Raw genomic sequence first — 20,167 nt, 5'->3', positions numbered from 1 at the left:
AGAGAGACTCTGTAAGCCAGCTGGGACAGACCTGAGCTGAGAGAGAGAGAGAGAGGGGAAGAAAGTGTGTGGCTGGAGGAGGAAAAATGAAGAGCCCAGGGCAGTGTGGAAAAGAGAGCCCCCGTCGGTCTGGCGTGTGCCTTGGAACATTCTCCTGATATGTGGAAACAGACTAGTGCTGTAGCTCGCAAGCTGATGGGAACACAAGACGGCAGGTGATTTCTGCCCTCCGTGCCAAGATTAATCAGAACAACAGGCTGCTGATGGCACAGCAGATTTTGGCCTCATGTAGCCCTGAATTCCAGCAAGCACAGGCCAGTGGCTACGTCAGTGTGCTCCATCACATCTATACGACTGCTGAAGGAGCAAATGACAGCAGTGTCTGCACATTTTGTAAATATCCTGCACATAAACTCATTTTAAAGGTAGTAAGACACAGGATAACTCCATCAATATTCATATTTTCTTATGCTCTGTGAAATTCTCATTGTTTTGGTTTTTCTTGGGATTTTTTTTTTGGTCGTGTGCTCATGTTGCATCTGTCCTCAGAGAACCCACGGCAGCAAGAAAATGTCAGATAACACAGGAGACAGAGGGACTCTAGATAAGAGAGGAATTCCTCAACACTCTACCTACCGCCAGCCTCTACCAATGATTGTCATGTGCAGATCCTTGATTTTGTTTGCTATTTTGCTGTTTATACGTCCTGCATGTGCATATTACAGCAAAGCAACTAACTAAACCAACTAAAAAACTAGAATACTTTTCTCATGTGGCAGTTTTGCTACCCCAGTGTTTATACTATAAGACACTTTGACTGGGATGGACCAACAAGAATTAATTTGATCTTAATTCTAATCAGAGTTTAGCAAAACCAGGCTTACAATCAGTAACTCCAGATTTAAAATTAAGCAGAGCTTTGTGACACAATTAAAAACTAATCTTTGTTTAGGAAATTCAGGTTTATTGAGGTAAACTGAAATTAAATAAAGTTTAATCAATTACCCAAATTAATATGAATAAAAATTAAATAATTTGAGTGCTGTGTGGACATAGTAAGTATAAATAAGGGGAGAAACCCCTTATACTTTAGCCGGCTAGTTAAAATTTAACAAAACATTACATTGTTCAATAGCTAGCTAAAAAGGTGACAAAATAATACATTGTTTGCTAGCTAGCGATAAACTTAACAGAACATTAACACTGTTTGCTAACTAGCTAAAAGTCAACAAAACATTACAGTGTTTGCTAGAGTGACTAAAAAGTTAACAAAATGTTACATTGTTTGCTAGCTAGCCAAAAAGTAAACAAAACATTACACTGTTTACTAGCTTAGCGAAAATGTTAATAAAACTTGGCATAGTTCACTAACTAGCTAAAAAGTAAACAAAGCATTACATTGTTTGCTGCTAGCTAAAAGTTAATAAAACATTGTTGCTAGCTAGCTAAAAAGTTAGTTAGCCTACTCATGATGGCTTGGTAGAGAAGCTCATGTTTATCATCCTTTGTGAAAACCTTGTTGGCCAAATAATAGAAGAAGAATAAACAGGCAACAGCACATTAAGGAAGAAAAGAGACTGTCTTGCAGCAACTAGCAAACTTTTTTAACGGAGTGAAAGAAAGAAGAGACAGATCATAAAAGCCCAGTTGGGTTCATCTCGACAGAACTAAATTCTGTCTCGATTTAGAATAAAAACTGAGGAGAGGTTTAAAGAGAGGTTTAATTTTAAATTTAGTAAGTATGAAAGCTGCTGTCGCCAGGGCTCTCTCTCACATTACAACAATAACTAAAGACATTCTGATGTGTTGTGAAGTGGTGTGGAATCGTGGGATTCACACTGTTTTCTTCACTTGCCATGGCAGATAAAAATCTATCTGACGTGATTCAGGTAGAAATCACATTCATGCATGAGGTAATAGTAAAGTTTAGAGTTAGTTAAAGTTTTCCTGTTACGGCTAGCAGGAAACACCCCTTTACTTTTAATAAATTATGGATTTCTCTGAGTTTAAGCATTGTTGGAAACATCTGGGATAATGTAACAGCTCAACAAGATATAATGTCTAGCAATTTTATACATCTTAATGCAAAAATGCCACACATTCACATAATTTATATACAACAAATAACCAGAATACCTTACAGAACGGTAAGACATTTTTATCACATCAGTATGGCAGGATCAAGTGTTGTGAACTGGATAGAGGGATGAAGGACTCTGTACTGATCTTTTGAAGATGGAAAATCCTCCCTGGCTGAGTGGAGCGATGGATTGCATTATTAGCAGTTTGGCCCAGGCTGGTCGATGTGTGCATTCTTTCAAAAGTGAGTCCTCCCCACCACCCTCCTCCTCCTCCTAATTATCCAGATGATTACTCTTCCAATTCAAACAAATGGTGAGCAGATAGCCTTCGCTGCCCTCACACTTTCAGCATGTGATGTGCTCCATGCAGTCGGTTAATATCTGATAGCTGCTGAAATGTAATCTAGAAGTCTAATTAAAGACTGGATTAGCCTTCCTGTTGAGGCAATGCATTACACATCTGACTCAGCAGTGATTTGATTATGCTGTGGCACAGTTTCACTTTGTGTACGCTGCAAAAACTTACCTCACATCAGTATGTGACACTTCTTCACTTCATGTGTTAAGTCTGAAATTAAGATGGGAAGAGTCTGAGATTATTTTCACGATTTGGTATTATAGAATCAAATCTTCACAAACTGTAGGAATCCTATCAGGTTAGGAAATCCTAAATACTCAATCCAACATAGTTTACCGACTTTTGTGTCTGTTACCTCGCAACCAAAACTAGTTTACTCATCTTACAAGGCTAAGGAATGTAATTGCTGTTTCTTTAAGCACACTGAAACATACATTGAAACACAAAAAACAAATGGAGGAAAAAAATAGCAAGAGGTACTTAATATCAAGACTCAAGCTAACACTACTAGTTAATACTACCATTAGACAACCTTTACTTTATAAAAGTGTGGCATAAATGTGAAAAGGTAAACAAGATATGTTGAAAAACATTTGCTGTTTATTTGAAATGTGTGGGTCTATCAGATGATGAAGAAGAGGAATGAGTAATGAAATCTTAATCTGAAAGACTTTATTTGAACATACTTTTAGAAAATATGCACATACAAAACACTGCTATAAGGTACCCAACTGTCTCTTTTCCGTTGTATACATACGTATATTGTGTATGCATTATGTAATAGTACATTATGTATAAGAAAACAGAAACAAGTTGTTCAAAAAACAAAATAACTTCTGTTAGCTAGTCAACACTGCCATTAGCTACAGTTAGATAACACTACTTTTAGCTACTATTTGTTAACATTACCATAAGCTACTGTTAGCAAACACTACCATTAGCTACCAATACCATTGGCTGCTGTTGTGATAGTGTTACCTACCATTAGCTAGTTAGTAAGTTAGCCACTACTATAAGTGGGGAATTGAAAGTTAGAATAGCTTAACAGTTATCCTAGAGTTTATTTAAGATTTTGGGAAGTTATAATACTTGTGTAATATATTTTTCCTATCTTCTGTTAGCATAGGAACATTCCTAGATAACAGTTGAATCAGGGACAGCTAGCAACTTGAGGTGGATTCCCACATTACCGTTACCAACCATTAGCTAGAACAGCTCACTTATCCTAAAGATTTTTGGCAAAATGGGACCCTTGAGTAATACACATTTCCTATCTCCAGTTAGGACAGAAACATTGACTAAGCCATTGTCATCTTTCCTAAATCATGCCCTAACCCTTATGGTTACCAAACCGTTAAAGAATCTGCAGGTTTGGAAGTTTCTGTAATGCAGACCCAGTTTGGTTGTAAACAAACAGTTAATCTCTTTGCTGATTCATCTTGCATACAATTCATAAACTCAACTTTCTCTTAACTTTATGTGCTATAAGTTTCTCTAATTTGACAAAAAGACAGAGTAACTCAGACGAAGGACTCAGCCGTAACATACATGTTTGTGCAGGAAACTTTCTCCGTCATGAACTCATACAGAATCCAGGTAAAAAAATCACATAAGTACTGTTACAGAACATGAGCTGCTAATAGCTAGTTAGTAAGTTTGCTACTACGACAGCTGGAAAAGTTCAAATTTAGGACAGCTCAATCATCCTAAAGTTTGGAGAATCTGTTTAAGATTTTGGGAAGTTAGGATGCTTTTTTAATAAAAAATTCTCATCTCCAGTTAGGACAGGAACGTTGACCAAGCAACTGTCATCTTTCCTAAATGAGGTCCTAACCCTTATTACAATGGTTACCAAACAAATATAGAATCTGCAAGTTAGAAAGTTTCTGTAATACATCCCCAATTTCTTAGACAACTAACATTTCTTTTCGGATTTATATTATTGTATACGACTCATTAATTCAGCACTCTCTAAACTTTATGTGCTACGAGTTTCTGTCATTTGAGAAAAAGATAGAGTATATCAGGCGTAGGACTCAGCTGTAGTACTACATGTTTGTACAGGAAATATTCTCTGTCATAATCTCACACAGAATCCAGGCAGGAAAAATCACACTGCTGTGCATTTATCGTTGCAAATGGCATTGCAGTGGCGAGGCTGATGGAGGCACATATACATTTGTATTTGTTACCATGGCAAATATTATTCCAGAAAGGTCTCTGACACTGGAAAGAAAGTGCAAGAAGCTGAACATGACTCCTACTATATGCATAAGAAGGGCTGGATGTATGTGTTAGTATATAACAGGAAAGGGTGGGGAGACTTTGATAATTTCTGAAAGGAACATAATCCACCCCCCACTTGCTCTCTCTCCCTCCCTGCCACCTCCCTCCCTCCCTCCCTCTCTTCTCCCTCTCTCTCTCTCTCTGAGTCCCAGCCCCTGAAGGTGTCATAACTGTGCTCTCTCTCTCTCTCTCTCCCTCTCTCTCTCTCTCTCTCTCTCTCTCTCTCTCTCTCTCTCTCACTCACTCACTCACTCACTCACTCACTCTCTATCACCGCCTTTCAGATCTTTAAAAGCTGGTGCTTTGCTGTGTCTCTCTCGATCTCCATTTGTCTCCTCTGGCACTGCAGGGGACTCAACCGGCAAAGCACCAAGGAAAGCTACTGTATAGAAACGGGGGAAGAAGACTGAGGAAAAGGGGAGAGAAAGGCAGAGAGAGGGAGAAATATACATCCAGAAATAGCATCAGCCACATTTAACTGACAGAGAGTGACAGAGTGGAGAGAACCTGAGACCTGGACACAAAATGCCTATCCTTTCTAACTTAACAACCGTTGTTTTGTTGCTGATTGCTCACTGCGGATCATGGACCGGGGCAAACCGCTTGGGCCCCTTCAAGGTCTGTCCCTCCTGCAGGGATCCACTGGGGGCAGGTCGGCCCCCCAGGGACCATAATGTTGCCGGCAGCACGTCAGTGTTGGCCCAGGGAGAGCCCTGTGGCGTGTACACCCTGAGCTGTGCCAAGGGGCTCCGCTGTGTTCCCCCGCCACGGGAGCACAGCCCCCTCCAGGCTCTGTTGCAGGGAAGGGGCATTTGCGCCAAGCACAGCAGGACTAGTCCCACTGAGAGGCCCCACCCCACAGGTAAGACACTGTACACACACGCACACGTGCATGAAATCATGTATGCACACGTACATGCATGCGCCCATGCATGGACGCTGCAGGCAGGTTAGACTGTATTTACAGTGTGTCTCCTGTGTTTGCATGTGATGCTGTGTCACTCACCAACAAAAAGAAAGGCCAATAATAAGTGTGTGACATTTAAGCCTGGATGCATTTTGTGCACCACAGATGAATTTGCAAACCTCCAGCATCCAATAGAGCTCAGCAGTGCCTCTGGAGTCACTGTGATAAAAGCATAATTCATCATTATTGTACAGGACTGTGATCTGTTAATCAGAAATCACAAAAAAAGCAGCTTTGATTCAGTCTGCAACAGTGTGCAAGTGAAAATGCATATCCCTGCATATATATGATTTGTATATTTTCAGTGACAGGGTGCATGACAATGATCTTTCCTACAAGTCAGCCTCTCTGTAGAGAATTCAGAATGAATGTGAAACTGTCACAGTGTCACCTACATCCTGATCAAGCTGCTTTTTATTGCAGTGATCTCCATCTACTGTTCAAACTGAGACACTGCGATTAACTATGTGAGGAAAAGGAAATATACTGCTGGAAATTAGGTCTCTCTTTGAATGACCAGCCCAGATAGACCTCAGCTGAGTGACCGCTTAGTGATGTCTTGAGCAAAAAAGACAGATATTAAAGTCTAAATATTGTACACATGCAGCATATATTGTAAGAAACATGACATTGGATGTGGTTTGATGTTAATGGCTACGATGGTTTAATGTCACATTCTCATGCCGGTGTGTCATTTCCTCTCAGGTCCTCATCCCTCACACAGTGGTGACATTGAAAGAGTAAGTTCTTGCTCTTATTTTACAGTCTTTAATGAGCACAGCTAACAGATCATCACCTAAATGATCACAATTTTGAGATTTTATATAACAAGAAAGTGTTAATACCCATCATATGTGATGGAGAGGGTCGTATATATCGAGCTGCATTGTCTTATAGAGAGTTCCCATAGATCCTCTGCTGTTTGGGGTGTTGCAGTGGCATGTACACACACACTCTGCCCTGAAGCCATGCATTATGGTGCATGATGTGTGTGCTGCTATGCGGCAGAACTAATTGAGCATGATGTGAATCAGGAAAGTTTCGACTCGGCCGCTGCCGCCGCCGCCACAGATCTTTCACTTTTGTGAGCCGGGTGATCTGCAGCAGCATTTGAACTAATATATGTGTGTGTTATCATGGCAACAACAATAGTCACATAATTGATCGAGATGATTTAATTTCATAAAGTGACATTAAAAAAAAAAAAAAAAAAAAAAAAAAAACGCACAGTCACTTCAAACCATTCAGTGACCTGAAAAGCCAAAGCATTGTGTAACAATATGGTTATATAATGTTATACAATATGTGACATCTGATATAAATATACATATTCTCTGCTCCTGGCTCTGATGCTGCATCACTGTAGCTAATCCTTTGTGATTCACATCCACATGTGTTGTGATCAAAGAGGATTTCTGCCAGTACAAGCACCTGAGGGGAGATAGCAGCTTGCCACTGCCACTCTGTAGATGAAGACAGGTTCTCTCTCTCTCTCTTCTGTGTGTGTGTGTGTGTGTGTCTGTGTGTGTGTGTGTGTGTGTGTGTTTGCTTCCGGTGATGTTTGAAGTCACACTCTGCGTTGCTGTTTTCAGGCGCCCTGCCGCAAGCTGCTCAATAGTGTCCTGAGGGGTCTGGAGCTGACAATCATCCAGTCCGACCGTGACATCTATATACCCAACTGTGACACCCGCGGCTTCTACAGGAAAAAGCAGGTAGAGTCTCACCTGAAACATCATCAGACTGGAACTTTGCTGGATCTTTTTTCTTTTTTTAGCTTAATTTTTATTGAAGGACTGATACAAGTCATACAGTGTACAACAAAATTTTTTTTTCCTCCCTTTCCTTTCCTTCTCATGAAATGTTGCGTTCAGATGAAACAATGAAACACAGTTGAGAGTGGAAAAGGTCTGGTAACTAAACTGAGTTAATCTTCCCTGCCTTCTGTCTATCGTGTAGGTAAGACTTAACTAAAATGATTGGGAGTAAAGACTAAAGAGAATGCAATAAAAACTAGAATATTCACATTTGTTGAAGAAAATCCAAATGATTGCTGCATTTGCTGCTCGGCTTCTGAAATAATGCATTCAAAAGATACAATGGTGTTTTATTAGTGACCACTAGGTGGAGCTGTTGGTGCCATGCTTCAATATTTCGCACACATACTTATGAAGAAGCTGTGTAAAGTTTCATCTCACAGCTTCTTCTTCTTCTAAAGGTAACAGAACTGTAGAAACATAATGTTTCATTGTTACTGTGGCGCCCCCTGTGGGCAGAATTGTATGAAATTTTGCATACTTGTGCAAAGTGGCTGTAGCTATAATATACACAAATTAAGTTGCAGTCCAATTAAGCATTGAAAAGGTATGGCCCATTAAATGCATCACTCTGAAAGTTTGATAAGCAATTACAGACAAACGTAAGTGATATAAATAAAAACAAAGTGACAAGTTTTGTTCAGGGTCATCTAAATATGGTATGTGCAAAAAAAATGGTGAAGATTGGATAAAATATGAAACATGAAAAACATCTGCATAAAATCAAAAATGGCAGAAAATTGACACAGGCAAAAGTGGGCGTGGCTTATACAGTTTCAGTCAGCTTCATCCAAGGAATCTACTGTACCCAAATTCTTTCTTCTGCTCCTCACGGTTCATAAGTTATTAGCCAAAATGTAAAATGCTTAATAACCAACCACATGGTGGCGCTATTGAACACATGCTGTAAGATGTTGAGCATTGCTCCACGAGGCACCTGTGTGCCAGATATGAAATCTTTAGCATGTATAAGATTTGAGATATTGACGATTATATGGCACTCCCATAGATCACCATTCAAAAAAATTACAGCAAAAACTTCATATACCACTAACTGCAGTAGATACCAAAGTGAAAAGTTAAAGTGACCATGAAATTTATATCATTTATATGTGAAAATTTCTATCTACGAAAATGTGAGAGAAGAACTGATCCAAAAAAATGAAAAGAAAGAGTGTAAAGGATAAAAAGTGATGATAACAATGTGCAACTGGCAGTAATCACACAACAAATAATACAACAAAAGAAAAGTAGGTAATAATAGGAGTGATGATGGATGAAAACTAACCTGACAGGCCAGATGGTTTGTCACACAGAAGCATCTGGGAAGTCGTCCTTAGAAAGTGTTTGGAAAAGGGTAGCCACTTACAAAAAATATGGCCAGTGGCCTGAACTCTAATCCTAACTAACCTAACTTCAATCAGTCAGATCAAACTCTTGTCGAAGTTGGTCGAGGGAAGAGCAAGAAAATCCTTCAGTGCTGTTCTCTGCTCCCCTTTCAACAAATAAGTTTTCTCCTCTCCTGATATAACTGATGCTGTTGCAATATCTACGCTAACATGGTCGCCTCTATGGCCGCTCCTAAGACCACGCCCGTAGCTGCCAGTAGTCCTTCCTAGGATGCCGATTGGCTTGCACCACTTTTAGTGCAGACACAAACAGATAACTTGAAGCCTGGCATGATGGATTCTCGTGTGAACTTGAATCCAACTGCCCTGCAAGGTAAGAAGAAAAGGAGAAAAAGGAAAAAAAAAAAAAAAAGAGAATATAAGGAAAAAAGAGAGAAAAAATAAAACAAAAAGCTACAAGCAGCGATGCAGTTTTGGACACCACAGGAAGTAGTTCATTGTTATTTCCTAAACATCCTAAATTTTATTTCCTGTTACCAGTAGGTGGCACTGTGACTATGATTGAATATTGTCATGAAGATGTGTGAAGTCTGGGGCAGATCGGATTGATTATACTTAAGTTACAACAACTTCCTGTTTAATGGCAAAACAGCGAAATTCAATGCTACATCATGGGTGTGTCGTTCAATGAAAATGAAATCTTTTTCTAACTTTTCATCTCAGAGGTCTCCAGATTGGACACACCAACTTGATGTTGATCTAATCACTTCTGTAGGAGGAGTTCATTTTTTAAAAAAAAACGCCCGGAAATAGGCAAAAACGTCCTGACTTCCTGTTGAGTTTAGGCTATGGCTCCAAGAACCATTTGTACATCTGGACATGATACTCGTGCCTACCAAGTTTTGTACATGTAGGTGAAACAGATTGGCTGGGATACTTTTTTGAAAGTTTGTAGGGGGCGCTACTGAGCCATTTTTGCCACACCCATACATGAGACCCCAAAAATATGAAATTTATTACCATGACTGACACGTGTGCCAAGTTTCGAATGTCATCGAGAATATTCAGGCTTTCAAAAATGTGATTTATTTGGGCTAAGAAATAAAGAAAAATACTAACTCCTTCAGATGCAATAAGGTCAGGACCTAAAAAACAAAGGTACCAGTGAGACAGAAACGTCGACAGTCGATCTGATGTATAATTCAGTTCAAAATATGCAGGATTAAATAGTACAGTCTTGTATGTTGTATGTTTCAAGTGCATGGGGTGCTCTTCAAGCTCTTGTGTGATGTGAAAATGTGTCTCTGCTGCACTGACTTGGTGTCACTGTGTGTGTTTGTGAGAGTGTGAGAGGTGCACTCCACTGCAGCATCCACAGATTTGTCTGTGACCACAGGGGCTGAGAATAACTGACACTTCAGCTGTGAGCTCAGAGAATCAGTACTGCGCTATGATGACATATCATTTTCTCTCTCCTCCTCCTCTCTCACCACCTTTCTCCCACTCAAATCTCCGCCCTCCTTCCCTTTCAAAAAAAAAAAAAAAAAACCCCCCCCCCCCCCCCCCGTCTGTCTCTCTTCTGTCTTCTAATCTCACACAGTGCCGCTCCTCCAAGGGCATGCAGCGTGGCCACTGCTGGTGCGTGGACGAGCTCGGCACGCCCGTGCCCTCACGTGCCAGCGAGGATGGTACTTTACCATGCGATGGGGAGTGAGGGATGAGTCTGTCTTATTGCTCTGAGCCTGGAGGAAGAAGGAGAAGGAGGAGGAAGAGGAGGTGGTGGTGGAGGAGCAGGAACACAGGGAGAGGGGGTGGCTTTAGCATGTGCTAGACACTGCCTGGACAGGAGGTAGCAGGGATTAAACCACTTCCTATGGGGAAACACACACCAGTTAACGCTCATGTCCTCTCTAGAAGCAAAGACACACACACTCTCACAGTCCAGCAGCAGCAGCAGCAGCAGCGACAAAAACATCTGCCTGAATGTTCAACAGTTGCAGCAGCGTCCTCTGCGTCGTCTGGTGACAACGCTGCATGCTCACTCACATCAACGCTCCGTGAACTGCCTCAGTGATCCAAGCGGTATTAACTCCGAATGATCTCTATATTCCCTGGCTCTTGTCCTGGCTTTCTGGTAGATTTTGATTTCTTCTTTGTTTTTGTTTTTTTGTTTTGTTTTGTTTTGTTTTTTCCTTTAGGATAGCTGACACTGCCTGTGTTTGTTCTGATCTCAGTGGGCTGAAATACTGTTACGCAGGTGATGCGACACAAACGTTTGAAAAATGTGTCTCCCTCACCGTCCTCTCTCCCTCTCTCCAAAGATACACTGATATCAACTAATTGACAGAATATTTTTTCTTTTCTATTAATTTATTTTTGAGTCTGTATTTCCATCAAGTACTGCTTGAATCTTACAGTATCTTATATATATGTCGAGTCAGAAAAAATAGTCATACGAATATGATCCTGGATGCTTCTGTTCATTTTATTTGTCAAAATGGCGTTCTGACTGCTTATTAGTTGATTGTTTGTACATATGTTGGAATTTTGTGGTCGACTGTGTGTTCTGAAGTGGCAGACAAAAAGCTTACGGCTGTTACCCTTTTCAAAAAGTTGTAAGGCATATTTTTATACACGTCAATATAATATTTTATATATGAATTGTTGGTTTATTTAATGAACTACAGTACAATGCCATGTATTTTTATATTGTCAGCAGTTTCTTATTTAAAGACAGAGATTATTTTATTTCATGTTAGGGGAAGTGTTGTGCTTTAAAGGCACCTTTATGGCAAAACTCATCACATTCATCAGAGCTCTATTCAACTGCTGCACATCTTATGGTTATATCTCATGTTTTTAATTTCCTTTTTTATTTATGCTTTGTTTATTTGAGAATTGAGAATGTCCATGTTACTATTATGTTTTATTTTGGCACATCATACGACAAAATTCTGATTTCAATAGAGGAAAAAAAAATGCTCCAATTTGTTATTGTTATAGTATGTCTTTCCCAAGTCCTTGCAAAAGTCATGAAATTGTGTGCTATTAAAGTGTGATTAGAATTTATCTATTTCTGAACAATCTTGTTGTGCCAATGTGTGTGCCGTGATGATAGGTCCGTGCACAAAGGACCTGTAAGATTTGCAAATATGAAAATAAAACATAATGATAATAAAAATGGAGAAGAATTAAACATATATTAATATAACAACGGCTGTTGGGTGTGTTCTTTTTATGAAACACAGAAGCAGAAGTTGAGAAAAGAGATTATTAAGATGATAAAGGATTTATTTTTATTTATTTATTTTTTTTACAAGAAAAGCTTCATTTAGATGAAGAATCTCTTTTTAAGACAAACAGCACATGGAAACAGTCAGCCTAAGCCAGACCGTATGGCAGAAAGTAACTAAGTACATTTTAAGTACAATTTCACTTGAATACTTTAATTTTATTCCACAATACTTCTACTGCAGTGCATTTTTAGAAGGACCTATTGTACTTTTACTCCACTCCTTTACTCCATTAATTTACCAGCAACAGTTATTAGTTACTTTACAGATTCATATTTCACATACAAACCTAAACATCTTATAAAACATGATACATAGTTTATAAAGTAGTTAGAATTAGCTCAGTTTCCTCCAACTTCCATATTAAAATGCTGTTTAAAGAGAAAGTATATCTGCAAATACTTTTTTCCCCCTTTGACCTGTGGTGCTATTTATTTATCTCGGTGGTTTTGGTGTGAGCTGCAGAGTTTTGGAGAGGAGGAGTTTCTCTCCAACTGACCCTTCGCTAAGCCATGCCCTCCTTAGTTACTGTTGCTATGCCTGCCAAACTTTCCATGCTCGCACTGCATTTATACAGTTTACAGTGATAACTGTGGCGGATTTAACATCGACATTGGGAGTAGCTGTTGAAACACGAGGTCTTTGAATCCTTAGAAATGTTAACAAAAGCAGTCTTTCATTTCCAGCTGGCCAATTTAAGCTACGACTAACTCCTTGAATCAGCTGAGAAGTCTCCAGCTGACGTTTCCATGTTTTCATCTGAACCCGGTGAAACTGTAAATGTAAAGTTACCTGACAGCAGCATGCATGATATATCATTACTGCTAACAGACTGAGGCTAAAGCTAGCTTACATCTCAGCAAGCACTGGTCGGATGGTATCTACATGATAGATGACAGAAATACACTCATCAACATGGGGAAAAGAACTGCAGGAACTTGATTAGTGCAGCGGACTTGGTCACCAAGCTGGACCAGCTGGACCACGATCGCAGAAGACAGCTGGGATAAGAGCTAATCACTCATCGATTAACTGTTATAATGCCCAATTGAGATGTCTCTCTGGATAATTAAAAACTTGGACTTACTGGTGGCACCAGCTGAACAGTCATTGGTTAACCAAAGTAATCAGGACCCATCCTCTTGGCACTGTGGAAGTGTTTACAAAATTTTTATGGCCATTCATCCAACAGACATTTCAACGAATACCATTAGTCATAGCGATGCTAAAGGAAAAGCCAGAGGATTGATAACTGCATCAAAAGCAATCCATATTTTAGCCTGGAGCAAAGTGGTCGACTGACCAACAGACTGACATTGTGACTCATAGAGCAATGCTGCTATGGCTGGTTTGTAAAGGACAACTTGTCTGACCCTGCCTTCCTTCCCTCCTCCACCCATTCCAGAGAAGACACCATCATGGCACCACGAATGTAGCTTTAGCCACGAGGGACAGGGTGAAACACAGACACGATATTTCGTTAGTGTGTTAAAACAGTTACAGATACTAACTGGTATCTGCTGATACTACAACCAATCTGATCTCTTTCCCTCTTTTAAACAAATGAGCTCTTTATATGGACGCGCATTGCTCATCGTCCCCATGTAAAAAATCATCATGCTCAAACTGTGAAACACTCCATGAAGGAAGAAGAACATACAGCCCACAACATGACTCAGTTATGCAACACCGCTGCTTCTTTTATTTAAACCCTTTCACACAGAGAGCTTTTAGCAACATTTTGATTGGATGGAACCGTGCAAACATTCAAAATTAATCTAAACAAACTGTATTAATTGCACTCAGTTGATGTGCTTTTTTCCCCCCTTCCTTGAGTTATTCACATTCTGTTCACGTTACACACGCTGCTCACCTGTTTTACTCGTGACACAGCTCTCTTTACAGCACGTCACTCAAAATTAAGTCAGCATTTTATGGATTGTATTGGATTATAGTCTCCCTGCCACACAAACACAATATCTGAGCAAATGATTTTGGCCAGCAATGTACCAATACTGAATAGTTGTTCGGCACATCCCTAAGTTTTTTTCTCCAGAGGGTGCGGATCTTCTTCCACAGAGGCAGCCATGTTGCACCACCTTGTTTCTACAGTAGCCCAGGACAGACAAATGACAGCTTTTCGTGTTTTCGCCACTAAACCCTGCACACTGGTCCTTTAAAGAGACCGACACATCAAGACTCTCTGAGGGATAGTTCACCTAAAAAGTCATTATCTACTCACCTTCATGCCATTTGAAGGTCAGGTTTCATTTTTTTTACTCTGCAAAACACTGCTGCAGTTTCACAGGAAAACATAAAATTCCTCCATACTGCTTATCTGGTGTAATCCAAGTCTCTTGAAGTCCCGACATGCTGTTTACACACCGTCACACCACACACACCCAGTTCAGACAGTGTGCATGTACACGTGAACGTGGCTCCAACGTAAAGATCTACAGTGAAGATTCAGACTAAAAACATGGTGGACTTAACATTTATTGGTCAACTTGGCCTGTTGGGGCTTCAGGAGAATCTAACGGGGTATATAAGATGTTGTGATGGCATTTTAAATCCAAAAGGTCAAAGGTCAACCTTACTGTGACATCATAATGTTCAGCTCTCTATCAGTCCTCTGAAAAATGAAGACAGCATGTTTCTCACTGGAATCACACATGTATTGTGAAAACTTCAATTTTGACAAAAAAATACACTCAAAACCTTTTATTAAATTCCTTCAAAGTTGCAGATCAATATAGTGACAAGTTCATATTAAATTTCTTCAAAGTCTTCACTACAGACATAAAATGAGTCTGGACAGACATGAATTTAAACTGTAACTTGACTGGTTGGTGGAGACAAACAACTGTGAGGCAGTAATTCTATTTTTTGACTGCTCTGTTTTATGCGACCATTGACAGCTGACTTCTCACTCTTCTTACATGTAGTTTAGAACTCAAGTTCAGGAATTAGACCACAAATCCAACCACCTGCATCCTGCCAATCAGACGCCCTTCTTATTCCGATCACCTGTGCATACCTATATAAGCACATCCTAGCCTCTCCTGTTCGTCTCAGTTCTCACGACCATGTTTTCTGTCCTAGCAGGTAACACACAGTGGAACAACTAGGACAGTGGTCATCGAACAGTCAGCCACAAGGTCTGCCACATCCAGCCTAGCCTCAGCTCAACAACCGACCTCCCTTCCCCTCGACCTCCATCGTCCTTCACCCATTCAACCCCTCAGGTGCCTTACCATCCCCTCTCATCCCATCCTTCCCAATTCTCATTGCCGTTCCAGTTGAAATACTTTAATGCTGAACTTATGATGTAGCCTTGTTAGTGAACCAGCCACCAGGGGCCGCAAGTGATCAAAAATTCCTTCAGCTTAAAATCTTGTTCCAGCTTGGGACAGCGTTCATGGAGGTCATGTTAATGTTGGAAGAACTTTAAAAAAATCAGCTGTTTGCATCTGGTGGCATTGCAGTAGGTGCTTCACCATCCATTGCTTGGCAGGGATCTGCACTATACTAAGTGACCTCCTCTAGTTTGGTCTATAATCTGCAAATCAGCAACATAACATTTTTTATAGGTTGAGTCAGCAGGATTTGTCCGAGCTGTTGGTAAATGCACCAGAGAGATGTCAAGAAGTCAAACGCCAACATTTTGGTTTGGAAAAACGTCCAGAGTGCAGCAGGAAAGGAAATACAGGCAGAGAGCTGCAGGGTCTCTGCAGATACAAACACCACCACATACCTCTGGTGAGTAAAGGCTCCCATCCGATGAGACACAGGATTTCTGCAGGAATTTCATATTTGACCATGGGACCGGGAAAGGGAAAAGTCAACAGGAGCGGGAATCATTATCACAATAGATCCGTTTTTTTCAGGCACTTGACCGTGGATTGACGGTAAAGACAAGAGCCATTCTTCCGGGACTGGGACGGGAAAGGACTGGGACGGGACAGGGGTGAAAATCCACTCCCCATAAGCAGGGTTGCCCCCAGCTGAAGATTTTCCTGGTCAAGCAGTCATTGGCACTTAAAGGCATTAGTTGACTAGTTGTGGCACATTTATGGTATTAATTTTATATATTTAAATGTATATTTTGGGGACATTAAACACGGTGCCTGTTAAATACTAACGGCAAAAAGGTGAATGTGTTGGAACAATCAGCAGGAGACTGAAGATTTAGTTCACTTATTTCAACACACAAGTGTCATTGATTAAATCACAGGGATAAACAGTGGCGTAGATGACGTAGGGTTGGTGGGTTTTGTAAACCCATGGGCCCTCTTGTGGTCAAACTTTTTTTAAATTTTTTTTTAAAATGTAATGTTGCCGCGGTTGACCCTCGCAGCGGCAGGTAGCACGGAGTGTAACATCAGACTGGGTCACTGCATTTTGTTGCATATAAGGGGGGATACGAGCAGCCCCTCCCAATTTGCAGACTTATCAGCACTATGGATGACGTGTATGGTACTTACAAATTAAGTTACTTGGTAACACACTCAGTCCTCGGCTGTGTCACACCTCCTGTCCCCGCCTGAACCCACCGTGTCTTCATCACTGTTGGATCAGAGTCTGGTCGGAGCCGCTGTAACATCAAATCCCCTCAGGTGCCGTATTCCCTGTCAACCGGCTCCCATCGATCTTAGAGGCTGTATCCCAGAGGACCGCTAACTGAGCTAACGTCCTAACAGCAGGACAGTCAGCAGCAGTGTGCGAGAAAAAAAAGTTCCATGTTGCAACAAAACCCTGGACCAATAATTAATTAATTCAACTCAATTCAAAATAAAATACGGGAGACCAGGGACACTTTTTGTCAATAACTCACTGACTTTTTATGTTAAGATCTCAACAAAGTAGCCTCACTTATTACAAATAGCAACAACTAATAAATTAACTGAATAATTGTGGGTTAATCTAAAATTTGAATCTGATCACTGATGGTTATATCCTGCAGAAAAATACTGTTACAGTTTACTATATGTGATGGCTGCATATTGATAAGTATATAAATACAGTTTACGAAATTTACATTTTGGTGTTATTTCATTTTTTAAGAAATAAACATTAATCTCTTAGTCTGGTATTTATCATGAGAGTTTGGGAGTCAAAGGTCAAAATTGTTGCAGTAGTTCTGGCACTTCTGGTGTTAAATGGGACCTTTGTGACCACATGCAGAGTGATATATTATGTTACTTCAAGGTGTTTTAATGTGGTCATGATGCTCAACTCTGTTAAGTGTGTTATTAGTGGGGTTTTTGTCTCATATTTAAATATACAACTGTGAATTGAAAACTCTCCAGTCTGACGTTAGGAACACTGTAGTTTATGAGAAAGATAATTTGAGCAAAGTCTGAGCAAAGCAAGATGTGGTAATAAGCAGCACACTTTACTTATCAAAGTGTAACAGTTTATTACTGGCTGCCGAATTTACATTTTGGTGTTATTTTATCTTTAAAAAGAAAAACTGAATAAATGCATTAACGTCTTAGTCTGGTATTTATCATGAGAGATAATAGACTTTGGAAATCAAAGTTTATGGATTTCTGGTACTTCTAAGTTATTTATTTTCTGTCCAGGTCTCAGTGATGCAGTCCTTGTCTCAAAAATAAAAACTCACTTTCATTTTTTTCACAAGCTGCTGAATATAAAACTTAAACAGAAGAGAGTCATCTAGAAAAAAAATCCTGAATATTTATTTGAATTAGTGTGCTGGATGGGATGGTGACAAAAGTGATGAAGATGATGAAGTGTGATGGTAAATCAGTTGTGGGAAAATTCGGGAGGATGAGCGCCGATGACGTTTTGTTTTTTCATTTCACAATGGTGTGAGAGTTTAACCCATTAATAAATACAGAGACTTCTGCACAGTCACTGAGGTTTGTCTGAATCATCGACAGCAGCAAACGAACAGGTTACTCTGTTTTACTGATTTGAACAGTTTTGGTTCGAGGTTTGATGCTTGTATCCGTTTGCCTGCGAGAAGAATCCCCCCTCTGCAGCCACAGTAACCTGCAGTGCAACAGAAATTACACATTAGAGCACATTAGAGTCATGCTGCTTTTCTGCCATTACTAGGCACATAAAGGATCATTTTCTCCTGCTTCGCAACACAGGAACCCGATACATGCCTGTTTCCAAGGTAACCGCATAGAATATCCCATTTGTCCATGCGTAATATGAAATGAAGGCCTCGCAGAAAACACAGGAGGAAGCATGATCCTTTGTAGAATCACACCACCACACGTCCTACTTCTCTATCTGGGGTGGTTGCGTTTGCTATTCTTGGAGACTCTTTTCTGTGCATTGAGCATGAGATGAAGCCAGTGGTATTGTCTGTCAAGCACAATATATATCTCACAACACAATTATGATGTGCATATGAAGACAGCACAGTTCTATGTCAAAATTAAACATCTGAAGAGTCTTGGTTGCAGATTGGAGTCACTCAGTTCTCTGTGAGAACAAAGTTCACAAAACGTCCAGGTGTTAAAGCTGATAATTGGCACAAACTGATAATTAAAGTCCTCAAGAGAGTCAGGACCAAAGATCAAGCGCTCATTTTGTCTGAACTCATTCTTGAGAATTGCTTTTTGGTCTTCAACTGACCCTTCACTAAGCCCCGCCTCCAAACAGGAGCTGTCCAATCATAGCTTAGCAAGGAAGCTCTAAAGGAGAACGATACTCAGCATTTCATGAGTCTGGACGGTGGCGTCTTTTTTGTCATCTCTCAAAAACATGAAACACAAGAGCACACGTGTGGCGAATGGATTAAACTCTGTCTTCATCTGCTCTAACATAAGCTGCAAACGTTAGCATATCTGGCTAACTAACACTAGCTTACTAGCTGCAGTAACTTTACCTCCAGCCAAACCACTACATCTGCATTTGTTCTGTGGGGGTTTGAGGAGGAGGATGTGGACTGATGAAGACTCAAAGCTTAGCTCTTATCCTGGCTGTCTTCCACAATTGCAGTCTGTTCTGGCTGGGTGACCCGTCTCAAGGTCCGCTGCGATTAAACTTTTATTTTATCTTCTTTTCACAATAAAACAAAGAATTGATTTTAAAATTCTTATTATTGTTGTTAAATGCTTTAATGGTTTAGCTCCTTCTTATACTGTCGACATGCTCACTGAATACACACCTGAGAGATCCCTTAGATTGTCAAATAAAAGTCTCCTCATTATCAGCTCTAAATCAGCTCATGGTGCTTTCAGTCTTTATGATCCTATAATCTGGAATTCTCTTTTAAAAACAAACTAAATATGTATCTTTTTTGCAAGCTTTTAGTTAGATTTTAAGTGTATTTTGTTTAGTTTTTCTTTTTTGTTTGTTTTAGGAATCAGTATTGTTATTATCTCCTTTTTTTTAAGGAATAATGGTAATAATAATAATAATAATAATACTGTTTTATCTTGTATGTTTTTATCATGTCCTACTTGTTTTTATATGTGTCATACTTTATTGCCTTATATGCTATTTTATGTTTTGACGTGTATGATGGATGTTGAAGCACACTGAGTTTCTCATCAGCTCATCATATGAAATGTGCTGTATAAATAAAGTTGACTTGACTTAAATGTGTTTATTAAATGTAGACGCTAATCACATCAGACGGAAAATCTGACATAATTGGTAGGATGTTATTTGTTCCAGTTCTCAAGAACGGGTGCTTCACAGGAGATACTTTACTGCACGTTATTCATGTGGGACAACCCACATAAATAAACATGAATATGATGTAAATGTTTTTTCCATCTATGTCACACATGAAAGAGGAATGTGTTGTTTTATTTCTCTGTTATAACACACCAAAAAAGGGAAAAAATGCAGAGGTTTGTTCTTTGTATTTTCCTTTTTTATGATGCTGGTTTCCAATGAAAATATATGTGAAAAAGGTAAAATGAAAGGGAGAGCAATAGAATGAAGATAATCTTTGTTTAGACAGGACTTAATGCAATTATTTGAGCTATGTTTGTATGTACTGATGTAAATGTGATTTATATTATTGTC

The 20,167-nt window shown here is 39.7% G+C and overlaps 1 protein-coding gene across 1 annotated transcript; it reads left to right on the top strand.

The window, feature by feature from the left end:
• Positions 1–5,232: 5,232 nt before the first annotated feature.
• Positions 5,233–12,149, top strand: igfbp6b (insulin-like growth factor binding protein 6b). Its single transcript, XM_084720307.1, has 4 exons — positions 5,233–5,587; positions 6,398–6,432; positions 7,285–7,404; positions 10,456–12,149. The coding sequence occupies exons 1-4, from the start codon at positions 5,251–5,253 to the stop codon at positions 10,567–10,569; spliced, it is 606 nt and encodes a 201-aa protein (XP_084576433.1). The 5' UTR covers positions 5,233–5,250; the 3' UTR covers positions 10,570–12,149.
• Positions 12,150–20,167: the final 8,018 nt, after the last annotated feature.

The sequence above is a fragment of the Lutjanus erythropterus genome, chromosome 6 (assembly GCF_056507025.1).
Source record: "Lutjanus erythropterus isolate fLutEry1 chromosome 6, fLutEry1.hap2, whole genome shotgun sequence".
Taxonomy (NCBI): Eukaryota; Metazoa; Chordata; class Actinopteri; order Lutjaniformes; family Lutjanidae; genus Lutjanus; species Lutjanus erythropterus.
The sequence above is the reverse complement of the archived record's forward strand: the minus strand, read 5'-3'. Positions and strand labels throughout refer to the sequence as shown.

Excerpts from the sequence above, each read along its gene's own strand:
- igfbp6b (XM_084720307.1), top strand. The coding sequence starts at position 5,251 with ATGCCTATCCTTTCTAACTTAACAACCGTTGTTTTGTTGCTGATTGCT. Across the intron at positions 5,588-6,397 it reads TGAGAGGCCCCACCCCACAG|GTCCTCATCCCTCACACAGT; the intron begins GTAAGACACTGT and ends ATTTCCTCTCAG. Across the intron at positions 6,433-7,284 it reads ACAGTGGTGACATTGAAAGA|GCGCCCTGCCGCAAGCTGCT; the intron begins GTAAGTTCTTGC and ends TGCTGTTTTCAG.